Source organism: Buteo buteo, chromosome Z (genome assembly GCF_964188355.1).
Source record: "Buteo buteo chromosome Z, bButBut1.hap1.1, whole genome shotgun sequence".
NCBI classification, from domain to species: Eukaryota; Metazoa; Chordata; class Aves; order Accipitriformes; family Accipitridae; genus Buteo; species Buteo buteo.
Genome location: NC_134204.1, coordinates 41,603,771 through 41,621,705, shown reverse-complemented (window position 1 = coordinate 41,621,705; position 17,935 = coordinate 41,603,771). Strand labels below are relative to the sequence as shown.

At 39.3% G+C, this 17,935-nt stretch overlaps 1 protein-coding gene and 1 long non-coding RNA gene across 2 annotated transcripts in view; one reads left to right on the top strand and one right to left on the bottom strand.

Moving 5' to 3' along the window:
• Positions 1–17,935, top strand: part of LOC142027434 (uncharacterized) — a 47,417-nt gene that overhangs the window by 13,805 nt on the left and 15,677 nt on the right. The gene's annotated exons all lie outside the window — the stretch shown is intronic.
• Positions 6,773–17,935, bottom strand: part of TRPM3 (transient receptor potential cation channel subfamily M member 3) — a 276,643-nt gene continuing 265,480 nt past the window's right edge. The window contains exons 25-27 of the mRNA XM_075021635.1: positions 17,669–17,868; positions 16,327–16,459; positions 6,773–8,222 (exon numbers count right to left, since the gene is read on the bottom strand). Of these exons, the coding sequence (XP_074877736.1) occupies positions 6,773–8,222; positions 16,327–16,459; positions 17,669–17,868 (1,783 nt within the window). The remainder of the gene's footprint in view (positions 8,223–16,326; positions 16,460–17,668; positions 17,869–17,935) is intronic.

Sequence of the window (17,935 nt, the reverse complement as noted above, 5' to 3'; positions counted from 1 at the left end):
TCAAGGCTGGTGATGTTGCTTTTTTCCAGCACTTACTAACTGGCTGAGTTTAGGTGAAGTTTGTTACTGTGAAAAATCCCAGGGAGACCAGAAATACAGTGTTACCTGGAAAGAAGCATAATGACAACTGTCTGACAGATTTTTTTTTTTAATTCTTTTTTTTAAGCTTCAAAGCTCCCATAGTCTTCACTGAATGGCAGTCCCTAAGAATGGATTAGATAAAATCTGATTAAGGAATTTAGCATTTTCTTCTCAGAAATCTGAAATAAAAACCACCTCTCTGAATCATTCCTCTCCTGAAGTGTGACTGATCTGTGCAGAACTGTTCTGAGTATCTGATATCTTTCTTATTCAATTGGATATTTTTTTCCCTGTGTTTCTTTTGCATTTAGCTAAAAGATGTTATTATCTCAGCGAAGGCTGATTTGTGGAGGCAGCAGCTTCTGACCTTGGCTTATTTTGAGTCAGTGCCTTTTTTTCAGCATTTTTGTGGGGAACTATCAGATCTGGTTGTAGCTGCATGAATAGAGAGGCAATGACTTCTTTCTTGAGGAAGGTGAGATACCAGTTCAGAGGAGGTCATAGGTACTAGAGGATTACTTGGTGCCCTTTGTTTTTAATGAACCTTTTTTAGCTACAAGAGCCAGCAATGCTACCCATCTGGGGACACTGCCATACAAAGGAGCATGCTTCTTCCAGTCTATGTGGAAGCAATTTGGAAGCAATTTAGAGAAGATCTGCAATCAGTGCTTATGTTTCCCCCCTTGCTGAAATGGTAGCTACAAATAAAATAAACTATTCCCTCCTTTTAAATTAACACACCACCAAGTATGTCTGTTGTGGTTCAAACTGGGATCTGATATTGGCAAGAATAAGGGACACCTGAATCACAGCTGATCTCAGAGGTGGTAATAATTTACAATATTCAAAATGTCTGTGCACAATAGTGTAAACCCTTTGGTTTTCTTTAAAGCTGTAAAGTTAGGACTAGAGCAGTGAGAGACCTTAGAGAAAAGCAGCTGCCATTGCATCACTGCTTTATTGCTTTGAAAGTAAATGACCGTAAATAAATGCTCCGGTAAGAACAGATGTTTTGAACTACATCTCTTTTTTTATTGCAAAACAATTGTTACAGAAATTTCAGAAAGTTCTACTGTAGTAATTGCCAACTTCTGCTTTTTATTACGTATCTAAACACAGTCTAAAAGTGCATTGTGAATCCAGTAGACCTTTAGAAAGGACCGTTTTCCCTAGTGATATACATTTAGACAAATCATACTTGAAAAGCTTCATATTAGTAGGAATTTGTTTAAAATGACATTTTAATCATTTTTCTCCCTTTATAAATGATTGTTATACACTTACAAATGATAGCCCAAATAATAAACGACTAAATAGCTATTAGTATAGTATATTGCAAACACTGTTCCAGACAGCAGTAGCAGCATATAGACTCTCCTCATGTACAACAACTGCAGTGGTGGAAGAAGGATATAACTTTAATACAATTTACTCTTGTGCAGGCATAAAATTGTATTTCACAGCCAATTCCCACTTCTGTCCCTTCCCCTCCCTACCAAATACTAAAATAAACAAGAGTTATCACTTCCCTGCAGCAGAAACAGCAGCAATTTCATAATCAAACATTTTTTCCTAATAGCTTTTTGAAATAAGTACTGTGTGGCTCTACAAGAGATCTGAAAGCATACAGCAAAAATTAAAAGGTCAGAGACTGTTTCACAACCAGTCTGGCCCAATGGCTCAGTCATTAGACTTCCCACTTGATGATGATTTAGGATAATGTGTGCCATCACTTAAAGTAATACAGAGTTAGAAATGCAGAATAAATCCATCCTCTGACAAAAGTCAGAGTACTTCACTAAAATCAGTGGATTTTCAGCAGATTTGCACCAGCATCAGTAAGACCATAATCGTAGTCAGTCTCAGAGAAGAGAAGCCTGTGTGACCTGTAGTGTTCACCCTGTGACTGGCTATGAAGCAGGATAACTCTCACTGTGGGGCAGAAACTCACTCCTTCCACATTCAACACTACTGCTTTTATGCCAATGTGTGGCAAGGCCAGTGAATACCATCTAGAGGAATGAGGGGTTTCATTAGGTAAGCAGACACCCCCAATGCTTCACTTCTGCCCAGTTTGGACTGTGCTGTTACTTGAGGTGGATGAAGGAAAGTTGATGCTAGGAAGCTTACCCATTTCTTTTGAAGAAGATGATGTATACCTGCTATCTTTTAACAGAACTGAAAATGTGGCCTCTGTTGAAACAATTGTACATATTTGTGCAAAAATGCAAATATACTATTATTTTTAAGTAGGGGAGAGACATCACAACTACTTAAGTATTCCTAGGGAAATCCAGGAATGACCAGCTCACATTTTCCCTTCTGGTGATTATCAGATCCTCTTATGTATATAACCTGAGCAACATAACAAGACATTTATGCTTGTTTTGAAAATTTGCACCATGAGTTTACAGAGAATTTTGTTTCACTGCCTCACTCTAAGCTAATACCTTTGATAACTTCTGCTCTCAGGACAGATGCTTGTTTGCTCTGACTGCAGTCATTGGACTAAGGCTGTGTGCTGCTACCAGCACTTTTTTTTAGCAGTTATTTGTGTAGCTGCATTTTCCATGCACTGACAGTTTCTAAGAAACAAATCATTATCTTCTCATACAAAAAATATACCTAACTAAGATATTTATCCCCTGACAAAAGGCTATCCATTCCACAAAAGGTACAAATCAGTTTTTTTACCAAAAAATCTATAAATGGAAAATGAAAAAAAGCAATCTATATCTGGAACCCAGAGGGATTTCCTTATGTGGATGAATGGATGTTTTGGTTTTTTATTGTATTTTCAAATTATCCCCTCACTGCCATTTGTTAACTGGCACTTGTGCTAAGAACAATAATGTAGCACCTTATCTCTTCCAAAAAAAGAGAGAGCCAAATGTCTGAGCACTGCTGTAGGTTCGCATTTTGTGTTGAATATTTCAATTTCATAAAATACAATTGTCATTTAAAAATAATAAAAAAATCACTTACTTTGCTAAAGATCAAACATAATGGAAATAATGTAAACATCCAAAAGCTTGAATTCATTCCTAACTGGATTCATCTTTACAGGCAGGCAATAGCAAAATGTTAAGTTTCATAGTAGTCCAAAGAAACTCATGGAACAATGCATGCATTTTCACTGACACAAAAAAAGACTGGACTGTAAGGAAGAGAAACTACTTCAGTCATATCACACTGTTATTGTGAAAGAATAATGTGCTATAATCCAATACCTAGGACAAGTGTATACCCCAACTGTAGAATAGCGTCACTGAAACTGGAAACAACAGAACGGATTACTATAGGAAAATATTTATAAAATACTGTACACCGCTTCCTCAGTCGGCCAGCATATGTAAACAAACAGCTAAGTTCAGTTGAGTTTCAAAATATTATTAAAGTTCATTTATCTTATAATCTTTTGCATAACATGCCAGTTCATCTTTCACACTATCACAACTCACCTGTCACAGCCCACAGTGGCTCATTAGAAGTTTATACATCAGCTCATACAGACATTTATGTGGAGCTATACAGAGAAATGTGTGAAACATACCAAACTTACACACTGTGACCAGAAATGCATATTCCATATGTAAGCTAATAATTGGATAGTGGAACTTAATGCTTGATGCAACATGTGCTATTTTATTGAATGTTACAGATTTACAAACAAGACCTTATAATGTGATATTAAAACTGTCCTGTAACGTTCACTAATATTACCACATGTCACAACTGTACTGGTTTATATATGGGAGATATGTATATATGTGTGTATATATATCTATTTCATAAGCTATCCTTTGATACAGAATATGTCATATGGCACATGCTATAGCTACATGATGATGGATGATAAAACTTCTACTCTCACTAAATGGTCATAATATCAGGAGTGGGAAATCTGGTCCCATTGCAAGGAATGGGTGTTTTACCATCAAATTCAAAAAGGAGCAGTTTGATGCAATGTGTAAAAAACAAGTGAAGATAAAATAATCTAACATCCATCATAATATATTCTATAGACACCACATTGTAGAATAAATGGGAAACATTCAGGAAAAGTAGTGTTCTGATATCTTGCAATCACACTTTTAACATCTGAACTTACATTTTATATATAATGGCAAATTTTAAGAGGTAAATAAAGTGTCCTGTTTCATTTTACCTGGAATGTGTGCTCCAGATCAATAAAGTGCTGTATTCTAAACATTTATACAGCTTCTGGGTTTGGCAAATTCCTTTACCCTGACAAACTAAGCAATGAAATCTACCCCAGAGGACAGCCCTATGCCTTAATTCACTAAGCGCTGTTGAGGAATTTCTAATGAATCTGAAGTTCCTCTAGAGTAGGCCAGTAATATGGTGAAGGTGGAAGAGTCCATGAACAGTTTTAGCAGACATTCTTAAAAGTAGCAAAGAAAACAAAGTGAGAATATCCCCCTCTACTCACCAAGGATAGATAGATTTGGAGAAGCCTTAGGAAAAGGCTACTAACAAAAGTTGGCACATTTGAAGCAGATTGTTAAACACCAGTTCCTTTGCCCCTGGGCGTTTTGCTATTGTTCAACAATCAGCCTGTCACAAGCATGCTTCATAATGCACAGAAAGGTTTTTGACCTTTCTCGGTGTTGCCATGTGACCGTAACGCTGCACATGGACTGCAAGGCAATTGCATAAACACGGTGTCTTGGTGGAATTTAGCTCATTGAAAGCCTGATCAAATAGAAGAAAGCAAGGAACACGTTGGTCCAGGAAGTATGAAACACATTGTGCTTAAAGTCCCCATGCTGCATTTCTTTGTTTCCTGAACTTTCCCACGTAGTGACTCAGTACCTAAATGTTTTCACCTTCTTTGCCTCTTTTCTTGAGGCTGATGATAATTTTTATGTCTGCGTTTGTTGCCTTTCAGACTTAGCTCTCGTACAGTGCTCAGAGTCTCCCAGGGTGAGATCCCAGTGAGAAAATGTCAGCCTGCATTTTCAAAGCTGCCTTAGAGATTTGGAAGATAATTCCCATTTAAATAATGGGAAGTATGTACCCCACTCACATGTGTTCATTTTTGATAACAAAAAGGAGCTGGTTCTACACAGGTGTTGGTCATTGTAGAGATGTTTTAATTTTTAATAGCACTAGCTTCAAATCTTTACAAGCTTTAAAGTTGTGCCTTCATAAAGGATGTGAAATTTTGATCCAGTTGCAGTTTATACTTCTCCACCCTTTTCCTATCTTCTGCATACCCTTCTACCTGTGACCACTGTGATATCTTCTCATGAGAAGTTTGAAACTCTGGTTGACATTGTGGACCCTTGGAACATGGATGGGGTCAGTGGAGTTATGACTGTCTTCAACCAAAGCCTGTAAATGCACTACCGTTCAGATATACTTTCTCCTACTAAAATGCACATTGTGAGATGTGCTGCTGAACGATGGAAGCCTAGTTGCAACCGATGGCTTTTGCTGTTTACAGAAACCTGCAGTTTCACTTTGGTTAACTTACCTTGAAAGCACATGTACTTTTTAGTGTTTTCCAGTCCTCTGCCAAGAACACTTTCCCTTAAGCAACTTCAGTCTAATTGCATTAATCTGGATTCAGACTGCTTGATAAATCTTGTATATTTTGAAATGTTCAAATACAGCCATGTCCTCATGAAAAAAAAAAAAAAGGTTGTATATTTTTAGTGAGGGAATGATGTGAAAAATCGGCAGCTGAAATGGAACAGCAAGAAGACCCTGGTAGCAGCCTCGTGGATAAATCTCCCCAATTTGTATATGTAATGAAACGGAGCAGTGAGAACCTGACAATATTACTGTGCTCTGCTCTCATTACCCTGTCCTTACTGTTCCATCACATCCTTTGATTTAGTGAGACAACATACTGATGACAAATGTGGTAAAAAAATAAATATATACTATTCCGCTTAATTACATTCATCCTGAGCTTGCTCAGCTGTGCTAGAATCTAGAATGCCTGTTTTATACAGGAAATCACCTGATACTTTAACATAAATTCTTCCTCCATTTACTGTTTTGCAGTACAAAAGGCATTTCATCTCCCTTTCTGCTCTTGAAAATATAAACTTTTTGTGGCACTAGAAGCTGATACAAAAAAAGACAAGTGAACGTTATGGTTGTTATCTTGTTCATCTTTCTTCATTTCCACAAGTGTGGGATGCAAGGGATTTGGGAGACTTTAGGTTTGTTTGCTGCCAGTTCCTACAGAAATAACAAATGCTTTTCATCAGTCATCACAACAGTGAAACAGATGAAAAAGAAGTTGTGATTGAAGTTTAGAACATCTAATTTGTACATCTCTTTTTGCCAGTTAATTCCTGCATCCTAAAAACTTGAATAATGATCAAAGATCTTAGGATGCCTTCTAATAAAAGGCAGATTTCTGAATCTGCTAATTTTTTTTCTTGTGACTTCATAAAGGGGGCTGTTATTTCTGTTGTTTACTGAAGTCTTTGTAAAGCTTTCATCCCTCCCTTTTTCCTTAAGTGCAAATGTCAACTGGGTCAAGATGCAGTAACTCAGTGGGCCGTGCTGAGACTGACAATGTGCTCCCTTGACCAGTGGCTAATGCCAACTGGAGTTGACAAGGGGTGACGTGAGTTTTTTTTTTTTAATTCTAAGAAAAATGGACTGGAGAGTAGATGACCCTTAGACTGCTGGTGAGCTTTGTCTAGACCTAGCTGTGCTTGCTTTCAAAGCTGCGGAAGGCTCCTGTTCTTGACAGTCTCCTCATGGACAGGTTGTCCCCTCTGCTCTCTGGCCTTGAAGACTTACTCCTCTGGAAGGGGTTTCGCAGGCCTGTTGTGTTTCGCTGTCTGTCAAGTTTGTCACTGATAGAGTAGCTCTTCCGTGTGTGCTGCGCATACAACATGTTGGACTCCTCCGCAGAGTAGCTGTTGGCCCGCTCTATTTTTGGAAGTGGGATGCTGTTGGCCAGAGTTCTTGTAGCAGTGTTGTCTTGAGGAGGTAACAGGATCCCCTTCTTGTCTTTGGACTCAATATCCTCATGATCAGAGCTTGGGTGGCTTAGTTCAGCTTCTCTCTCTGGGTGGCAGCATCCCAAGTCCTCCACTTTTCCCCCAAGACTTCCAGGGAAACTGGCCCTCTCTGCGATGGCCTGGGGAGCGCTCACACACCTCGTGTCTATGCAGTCCGTAATACTTGTGTACTCTGCTGTTTTGACTGGGACACCAAGACTGCTGAAGTAACTTCGAGACGGAGAGAACATAAAACTGTGAGATTTCACAATTGGCGTTTCCTCCAGAATAAATGGAGTTGTAGCCAGATAACGACTGCTTTTAGATCGCTCTAAAGTGTGATACAAGGGAGGGTCTGAATCCCAGGGGATTTGGCAATCTGTGATTTGTGAATAGTCTGAAGAAAATGCTCTTGTTTCTATTCCAGAGGTTTCCTCATAATCAAGACTCCTGCCAGAAATTTTTTCTCCAGGTGTACTGCTAACATATGCACTGTTAGCTAAAATGGAAGAGGCTATGTGAGCCTGCAGAGCTGCATCTCCGGTACCAAGAATATTTATGGAGCTGTCGAGAGGCTCTGTGTCAGAATGCATCTCATCCATGGCAGAAACATAGATGTCTATACAAGATGAAGGCCTCCTGGAGTCTGGGGCAATCGACAACGTGCTGGTAGGGGCTAAGGGAACCTTTCCTTCTTTTGCTATCGAGTGGGAACTGATAGCCCGATGCAGGCTTGGAGATCTTTCCTTAAAAATGCTTTCAAACTTTTCCAACCCACACTTGTCCTTCATATTTGTTGCATAGAAAGAGTGGCTTCGCATGCGGGGTGTGATTGTAGGAGATGTTGGGGACATGGACTCCTCTCCTGTGGGATCTATGCTCTCTTGAAGCTTGTAAGTGTTTCCTTCCTGACTATTGAAGCTACTCTGCCTCACAATGTAGGCTGCATCAGTACAGTCAGATGAAGTCCTGGATCGTATCTTGGTTGTCTCACCTCTGTCTATGCCGGTCAGTTTTTCTAAGGCGGTCACCATTCGTCCCATCATATCTTCCAGCTGAGCAAGCCTGATGTCAACGGTCTGCAGAGAGGCCTTCATGCAGTGCTCTCGCTCATTTACTTCTTCCAGTCGCATGGCCATGTTCTCTACCCTTAAAAAGGGAAGAATTAAATAGGTTAATTTCTACAAAGCAGTGGTGTTCAGCTAATAGGTCGCCAAAACAAATGGGAACAAAGAGGCCTTAAAATTCAAAGCCAGTCTATACCACCTCATCTGCTTCAAAACCCTGCTAAAAAAAGTTTAGCAAACAAATACTACTCGCTTATGAAACTGCTCCAGTGGGTTAAACCAGGGGTGTCTGCTGTATAACACAGAGGGGGTTTTGGGTGTGCCCTATCCCAGGGACAGGGGTTATTACAGAAATGTTGCTATGATTTGCTGCCTTTCTGCTGACAAAACTTCTAATTAGATTGTTATGAATGAATAACGCTTAGAGCAGACACCACATGACATTGTCCCCAGTTGTGCCACAGGCAGGACCACCACAGTTAACTGTAGAACTAAATGAAGTAATGAAAATGGTCAATATGCCATAGAAGGTGGGTAACGTCCCATTTTTTTTTCTGGTGTTCGCCCCAGATTTACACCAGCTAGTGCTATGTGGACCTAAGGAGATAGTCTCTTTGTCCTCTGATTAATTTTTAGCACACATATTTAGAAAAAAAAAATGTATCAGCTATTGTATTGATGTAGGTAGTATCAAGTAAAGTATGCATAAAAACTGCAGGGAGGAGAACACTGATCAAACCAAATATAGCCTACGATAGGGTACACACACTAAGATTGCTCCATTACTGTGATTGTGCTTTGGGTAGTCTGTGTAATAGTTTAGGGATTGAAATGATGGATTTTAAAGTTATTTATTAGCTACCTATCATAATATATAAATAAAAAGTTATAATAGGTAATAATTGAATGTGTGATCCTAATTTAAACTTCAGTATTTCTGTTCTACACTGTTGATCTGTCTCATTTTAAAATGTTTTTGACTTTAAGGTGAATTGTGTACTAATTTTTGCCTGTGGCTTTCAACCATTTCAGTTTTCTGGCTTCTACAACATCTCTACTGAAGGATTTACATGGAGTCCTCTAATTTTACACAATGAAATTACCTTTAGCAGATATGAAATTTCTTATCATAATTTTTTTCTCTGGTTATAGTCCCAAGGGTAGAGCAGGGACCTCCATTATCTGCCAAAGAAGTATTAAAAGCAACACATTTATATAGCTACATTTGTCTGATTTTTAAGGTTATAGTTCTGGTTTTCCCCATTCCTGTAGACACTGAAAAATGAACAGAGAAGTGACAAACACCAAATGGCAGGATTTCCACACTTTTCTCTTCACAAGTTTCTTGGTCTCTGCCTGTTAGTGCAATTCATACTCAGAAGCTAATAGGTGCCCCGTCAATCATAGCCAGGATTTCTGATGAGATAAATATCATCATCTAATACTGCTAATTGAATTTCCAACAGGACGAGTCAACTGGAACTGGCAACACCATAAACACTCTTACTTGCCCAGAAGGAAACCAAATTTCAGCAGTGAATGAGTATTGGGCAGCATTAATGCCTTGTTAATTAATGCACAGAATGTTAGCAGGTGAAACACTGAGGTCTGACTAGCCTGTGGTGATGAGCAACAGCAACCTGCCCATACAAGAGAGGAGAGGGAGGAGTGTGACACCACCCCCTACAGCAAGTCTCACATTCTTGTGAAATATGGGCTTTTTCTTTTGAAGATCGTGAGTTTTGAGAGCACAAACACAGCAAATCAAATGTGAAACAGTAACTGTATTGCTGTCATCAGATTTCAACAGATGAATGAACAAGTAATCACTGCTAAGAAATGAACCAGAAGTTTCAGAGAATCTCATTCTACTCATCTTATTATCATTTAGGCACCAGTCTACCTCTAGTTTTACCAACTTCTCCAACAAAACAGATTAATATTATTGCAAGCACAGGATGTAATTCCATAGTGAGTGAGCAGTTTATATGGGAAGCAGTTAAATTTTCCCTCATGTTATTAGTTATCTGAACTGCTATTTTATAAAAATAATTATACTTTTGAAATTTTTATCAGCTAATAATTGAGTGCCTCGTCACACATTCATATTCTGTAACAACTGTTCCAAGATCATGAACAGATATAACATCACAATTTTAGGGCTGTCAGACATATGGAACAATTTGAGAAATCTCCTGGATTTTACTTGAGGATGCTTTGACTACAACCAACAAAAAAATTCACCCCAGCAACAGTTACCCAAGAACTGGAATGAATTTATAATATTCTGTGAAGCTAACTGGATAGTCTTGGATAATTTTTTTTTTCTTTTTTTTTTTCTTGCTTTGAGAGATGTACACAAGTGAAATAATTTTTAATACAAACATGGCCAGTTGAATTATTGCACTTCGTTACATATTAGTATCTGGAATGTTAGCATTAGTGAGATCAGTTTTGCATCCTGCATTCATGTGAGGGCTAAGCAATGCTAATGAACACAACTAATGCATCCCAGAAGGAACCTAGAGTCATACCTTCATGTATTTGTCCTGCCTTCCCTGAACATGATCTATTAGCTACTGCCAGAGGCACAGAGTCTAACACTGGTGGTATTGCTGGCCAAGATGAAGAGAAAATTTTGAGTTACATGGTTTGTTGGTTGCTATGGAAGTAATCACAGATGTGATTGGATTGATAGTAGTAGGAAATTTATATAGAAACTCAACAAGATAAGGATAGTGCAGTCTGGCTTCAGAAACCAGGGGTAACCAGAGATGCGCATAGTTAACTAAGAAGTACATACATGTATTTACACTGGATGGGCCCTAGCTATATAATTTTATTCACAAAAAGAAAGCTTGAGTGATGATGATCTCCAAACCCAAAGCTATTAGCTGAATAGTCACCTTTTTTAATATATATTGCATATGGCCACTCCCAGATTTTTTAACAAATATTATTATTTTAATTAGTGATATTCTTTTATATTAATTTGATGTTCAGTTCTGCAATAATTCATCACACAGAACAGCACCATGGTCTGTGAGTAATCCTACTATAAACATGATAAAATCATATCAGCCAAACACTGTGGACAGAAGAGGATATGTTCTGGAGAAATACAGTCAAAATCTAGTCCTTAAAATGTTTTAATAAGTGAAATTTTCTATTTTCCCATATTGTTGGATGATCTTGCACTCAGTGAATAGACAGCTAGACCTGTATTTCCTTCAGGAACAGTTTTGAATGAAAACACTATTTCAAGATAAGAATGCCCAAGTTTTGCTTTGGATATTTTTTCTATCTGCATTGGAGATACCTTTTGGCAAATATCACAATATCCATGCATGATGCCTCCATTGCACCTGTGCTTTTCCTTACAGCAAGTTTTATCCAGTGTTTGAGAAGGTGCCAAGCCATCCTAGCAGATGGGAATGAGAACAGAAAAGGAGGTGGCTACGTGTAAAATGTGCATCAAGTGTGTCCAGCTGAATCTCAAAAATTTCTAACAGTGAAACAAACATTGACTATCTGAGGATAGTCAGATATTCAGTAACAAGGAAAAAAATAAAAGGTCAGAACTGGGAACCTGGCAAAGATTTTATTTTACCTGCGATAGCCTTTTTAATTATGATTTGGGAGATGATGGCTTTTGCTGGCATTCATTTTGATTTTATTTATTTTTAACCTTTGCATATCAGTTCATCAATAATTTAATTGAAGTAATGATTTAATGGGAGTAAGGCACTCTTTTCAGAAGTAGGCCTCTTAATTGAATGCTAAAGTTAGGTTCACAACTTCTTTTGTGGACCTATGTCCTTTTTTAAGGCATTATTTATACTTCAAAATCCTTTTCAACTGCCAGAAAGACTATAGACACTGAAAGTCACTTACAGGGGCATCCACCCTGCTTGTTATAGGCAACTGTAGAATGGTTTTATTTAAATAAAATGTAGCAGTTCCCAGGCCTGTAACAGGCTACCTGTACTTTGCCTGACTCTTTTGGTGAAGCATTGCTGATGCAAGCAGCCAGCCAATTTTCCCAGGTGCTGTGGTTTCTGCAGGCTAAGGACGTTGGCTTGTCCTGGCTGTGTTCCCATCTGGAGCCTAAGACCACTTAACTCCTTGTGACCACAGATTTGCCATTGGATTCACAGACCTTTCCTAATGTCACTCTGCATGTGTGGCCAGATCCGGTAGGCTCAGTAGTGGCCCTTTTACCAACCCAAACCTATTTCTGTGCACTTCAGGCTGCCATCTGTGAAATCAGGATAATAACTATGTCTTCATTCACATGGATGCTGTTAGCGCAATTGCACTGCAGACTATAAAGCATTAAGGTGCTGTAGTAATGGACACTGTGTAGTACCAAGGATGACATAATAAGATCTACTCCAACCAGCTTATCTGCTCTTTAAATACTGCTAGGATGTGACCCTGCACCATTTGGAGTCAACGAGAGGTTTTGCATGGGGTTTGAAAGAGTTGAGACCTGTCCAGGTGGAAAAAATGCCTACTGAAGAGACTGCTTTCGTGGCTTCATGCCAGATCAAGAAAAGTAGTGCAGTCTTTTTTGATCATATTACGCATGTCTCTGTGCTGGTCAAACTGTGCCGCTGAAAGTTTCATAGTGATTGGAAAGGAAGGCTCTCCAGGAAAAGTTGTGATTCAATGAAGTGAATTTGTCCAACTTTGCTTTCCTTACAGGTCTCCAGGAGATTCACCAAGATTTGCCTAGTAAATGCAGTTAAGGGAAACACCTTACAGCTTCGTACCGCTTTGTATTTATCCTCTTAGTCAATCACTTCCTCTGATGCGTATCACTAACCTGCTGCTACTTCCATGTGCCTGTGTGAGATCCTACCTAGTGAGCTACTCCTCCAAGGTGCTTGGTACCTGGGGTGAGGGAAGGACTAATATCAAGTGTCATTTCATGCTTTTAACTTCTGAATGTGAAAGGATCAAGTAAAGGAGAGATTTTATGTGGTGACACCAGATCTGGACACCTCTGTGGTGTTCTTTGTTACAAGTGAGGTGATTGCTGAACCAAGACAGGCCCCACGGGATGTCAGGGTGGACTATTCCAAGGTGATAGTATAAACTGCAGCTTGTTGTAGGTGAGTCAGACAAGATGCTGTGGTCCTGACCCAGCACAGCCACTGACCGCTTAGCTGAAATCATTCATTTATACCCAGGTCAATGCAGAAAGAAACAGGATTTCTTGTTCTTTTGTTTTTCTGAGCTCCTTATCTGCTTCTGGGACCCACCTAGGCTGAACCTCAAAGCAAGACTCTGTTCCCACCTCTGGTTATCCTGCCATTGCTAGCCCCCCACTCCCTCCTTCCAGGTGTACTGTGCTTTGCACCTATGATGTGCAGCTGTTCTTCCTCCAAGCAGGACCTGGGACACTCTGATAAATGCAGCTGCAAGTAGGAGCTGCTCAAGCAAGAGGTGAGTGTATCATAGATGCATGGAGGAGAGGGAAGGCAGTGAGCAGGCTTGTCCCAGCCCTTCCTTCTTCAGCTTTACAGCATTCTCAGCTTCCCGCAAATGGAATGTCTTCAGGGGGAACTTCACTGATATTTGCAGGGCTTTCTGGTTCAATTTTACACCATGTAAAGCTGAGTTAATTGGATTAAGCTGATATCTCATGGCTATAATGTAGGTATTGTGCTTTGTCTACTACTACATGCTAATGTGCTTGGTCTACTACTACACTGGAAGAGAAACTTCATAGTCCTGCATCTTCTCTGTTTTCTTTGCTTTACATCTTGTTAATCGTACAAAGACATCTGTATATAGAAACCACAGAGTGCAAATCTGGATTTTAAATATTTGAATGTTCCACAGGTTAGAAAAAAGAATTTTGCTGTTTAAGAACACTTCAAGGGATACTTCCCTGTCCATAACTGCAGGCAAAATGACAGACTTGGTCATCCAGTTTGTAAAACGTGTTATTTAAGATACCTACATAGCCCTGATTCCTCAAACATCTTTAAAGTATTTCTCAGATCTTTGAAGTATTTGCACTTGCCTTCTGTGGTAGAGCATTGCAGTTGGTTTGGCAAGGAGAGAAGATCTATTATGAAATGAGAACTGCATTCACCTGTGATTTCCTTGCTGCAAGTGTGCTTGGGTCCAGGAGTGGCCTCTGTACCCCATAGGGTTGTACGTGGGTCTCCCTTACACAGCTGGTTTCCACATTACACTATTGGCTACAGTAAACAGATTTTTAAGAACTATTTCTCTGTGGGGCTCAGGTACTTGTCTTCATTTAGGATTCATAATCGTGAACTCTTCTGGAATGAGGTGCTTTAAGCCATTCATTTTAAATAGAGATAAGGGCTCTTTTCCTATAAAGCAGGGCCAGCAAAGTGTGCAAAGGCACTGTTATAGATTCATTTTCAAGGACTTAGAGCACGAGTCTAATGTAGGGGAGGTCTCAGCTGGATTACTTCTTATTTACAGAGGCTTCAAACGTACCTCTTCTTTCCTTGGCTACCAAAAGGAAAGCTATGCCCGAACAGAGATTTGAACCTGCATCTATGATTTTCAGGTTAGTTCTCTGACCACTGGACTATGAGAACACAAGAAAAAACAGTACTCAGTTGGACCACAGATCGAATTAGCCCACTATCTTAATTTGAAGCATATGTAATTCTTCCCCCCTTATATTCTCCACTCTAAACATTTTCTGCTCAGGAAATTCATGGGCTCAATATGATCTCTATGTATTTAGCAGTCCCTTCCATAAGCTTGTCTAGTCTGTTTGAAACCATGTAGACTTTTAGCTGACATCATCAGCTTGTTTCATACCTCATCAGCTTGTTTCATACCTCATCAGCTTGTTTCATACCTCATCAGCTTTCAAGAATTTGCTCTGTTCTACTACTTACTGCATGAAAAAACCACTTATTTTTGTTTGTTTTGAACCTGGGTCCTGCTAGATTAATCTGTTGCTCCCCTATATCTTGTTATGGGAGAAACAGCAAACAACTGATTTCTACTGACCCTTTTCTTGCACTCATAATTATACAGACCTCTATCATTTAATTCCCCATTTGTCTCTTCCAGACCAAGTAGAGCTAGATTACTTGGCCATTCTTTATGAGGAAGCCATTCCATGCCTTACCATGCTTCCCTTCTAATATCCTTTTCTAAAATACGTGTTTTAGGAGTGCTGTTTTCATTAATGCAGATGAGTAAAGGGTATCATATCTGCTACTCCTGCTCTGGGATAGATTTGTTTCAAAGCCAAATTAAAAGTGTGTTTCCTTGCCTACAGAAAACATATTTTAGTCATAGCTGCATGAGGAGCAGTGCTACAAGATTACGTATAAGGAGAAGAGTGTTGTATCTGTGTAACTGATTACAATGACAACTCACCTGACCCCTGTTATACAAATTAAAGTGGAGTATTCAGGGAATGGAGTATTCAGTGATTCATAAGTTTTATAAACATCTGACAGGATATTGCCCTAAAATATTTATTGGTAACAGTGCTAAGAATCAAACAACAAACTCTGTCCTCAAAACTTAACTCTGTTGCTCAGCTGCTGTGTGTTGAAAGCATATAAGCACCACAGCAGATGAACAGATTTATGAATTTTTAGAACTGATGAATTTGAAGAGTGGCAACTTCCACTAAATTAATGTATTACCTTTGTCCTCTGTGCATTTCATTGCTGTAGGTGAAATGTCTAGTTCCTTTTAAATTAATGGCAAGATCCCTGTTGCCGTCAATGAAACTAGCTTACCTAGCAAGGCCATCCTGCAACAGGGCTCGCTCTTTATCTGAATGTCCAGAAGGTCAGGGCTAAAGCCATAATTTTCATTGAGGAGCTCTCATTTACTCTCCCATTGTGTTCTGACCACTTGTGCCCTAAAGTTCTGCTATAAGAACCGAAAGGCAAGAATAATTTGTGTTTCTCACTACATCAGTTGTGTTCTAATACAACTGGTTAAAAGATTCACATTTTCAAAACTTGGAGGAACATTTGCTATAGCAAAAAAGAAAAACAGAGAAAAGAAATTCACCACCTTTTATCACTCTACTTTTTAGTTAAGAATTATTAAAAAAATACCTCAAATGTTTCCCTTTTCAAGAAAAAGAAAGGAAGGGTGAGAACGGCAACAGAAACACATTTCCAGATCAACTTATGAGAGAACAAACAAAAAAAGTGCACCTTTCTGAAGTGACACGGATTCTTTCATCATTGGAGGAATTGAATCTGTCATCCTTTTCTCTAAAATATTCTTCTATGCACTGCTCTTCAAAATCATGGACTTTTTTCAGTTCATCCTCAGTTATAAAAAGTTCTGTGGAAACAATGGAAAAATGTGAATTTGGCAAAGATTAACATGTGAAATTAACTACACTCTTCTTATTGTGGAATTCATGGGCTAAACTTTCAAAAGCAGGCTTTGAATTTACCTGGCACTTTGGTATGAAAGCAGATAGATGCAGCTAATTACCAAATTAGTGGCTTCAATTATATATGATTCTGGAGACAGAAACACTTAAGTGGGCAAATGCTGAGCAAACATGAATGTGTTTTGATTGCATGAGATCTAAACACAGCTGTTGGACAGGTCCTGGAGAGATGGTGGGAGGCCAAGCCCACCTGTAACCTAATACAAATACACTCAAGTTAGCAGACTGCTAGGAAAAGAGTCTGAGAGTACAGAGGGTCTATCTGACATGGCAAGAGCTGATATCTGCAGGCAGCAGCAAAGGCTGTGGCAGGCAGTGTGATGTGAGTGGGAGGAAAGCAGTCAGGTTGCACTTCCATCTCCAGTGCCACCACATGGCTCCAGCTCCCTCCGCACAGAGAAGTGGGCTGTGGTGTGGGCTAATGTTGGGGAGAGATGCACATCCCTTAGCTCCCCACCTCTGGCATATACACTGGGGGAGGTGGAGATCTCCTACTTTGAAGAACTAGATAGAGAAGAGGAGAGAAAATGTTATCAAAATAATCTGGCAGGTTTTCCATCATGCTTATGGGAGTTTGTATTAAAAGCGTCTGGAGAAACTACTCCTCCAGTTTGAACCAGTGTCAAGGAGAGAACATGTATCTACAAAATAATTACTTCTCACCATCTTTCAGCTTATCTAGGCAAAAAGTGTGTTGGGGGCAAGTGTGTGCTGTTTGCTCAAAAAAGTAGGAATGTACATGTATTTTCAGAAATAAAACTGAGATCTGGAAGTGCGATAAACTGTAAGAAGAATTTCAGCAATAACAGACCTCTAGCAACAGCAAAACAAACCCCGTTGCTTTAAAGGAACAAAGGGGGGAACAACCCCCCCCCAAAATCCCAGAAAAACATAGCCCCATTAATACTCTGTGGAAAACTAAGGGTCGGACAGTGCAAGTGAAACTAAATGATTCAGGTAAGATTTTTGCAGTTAAAAGTAGGTCTCTGTTGGAAATGTTACCAAGGTGCTGGATTTAGCCTTCATTCAGGTCAAACGCTAGATATTACCAAGGGCATTGGAAAGTCCCACTCTGTAAATTGTCTAAGGCTTACTTAATCCATAGTCTCTCTCATCTGGGTCGCTTTCATGCTTCCGCCATCTGCAGCAGAGGTGTTGGAATATCATAGTCATATGGCTGAAAATGATCAGAGGTGGTGGGAGAACAGGTCTTTCATGAAATGTCATGATCAGCTGATATCTTTGAAACTTCCATACTTGGTTGGATATGGATTTGACTTCAAAAAATGTATTGCTAGAAGGCAAGAAAAGGAAAATAACATCAGATTGAAATGGTTTTGGGTACTTTGCTGAAGATGATA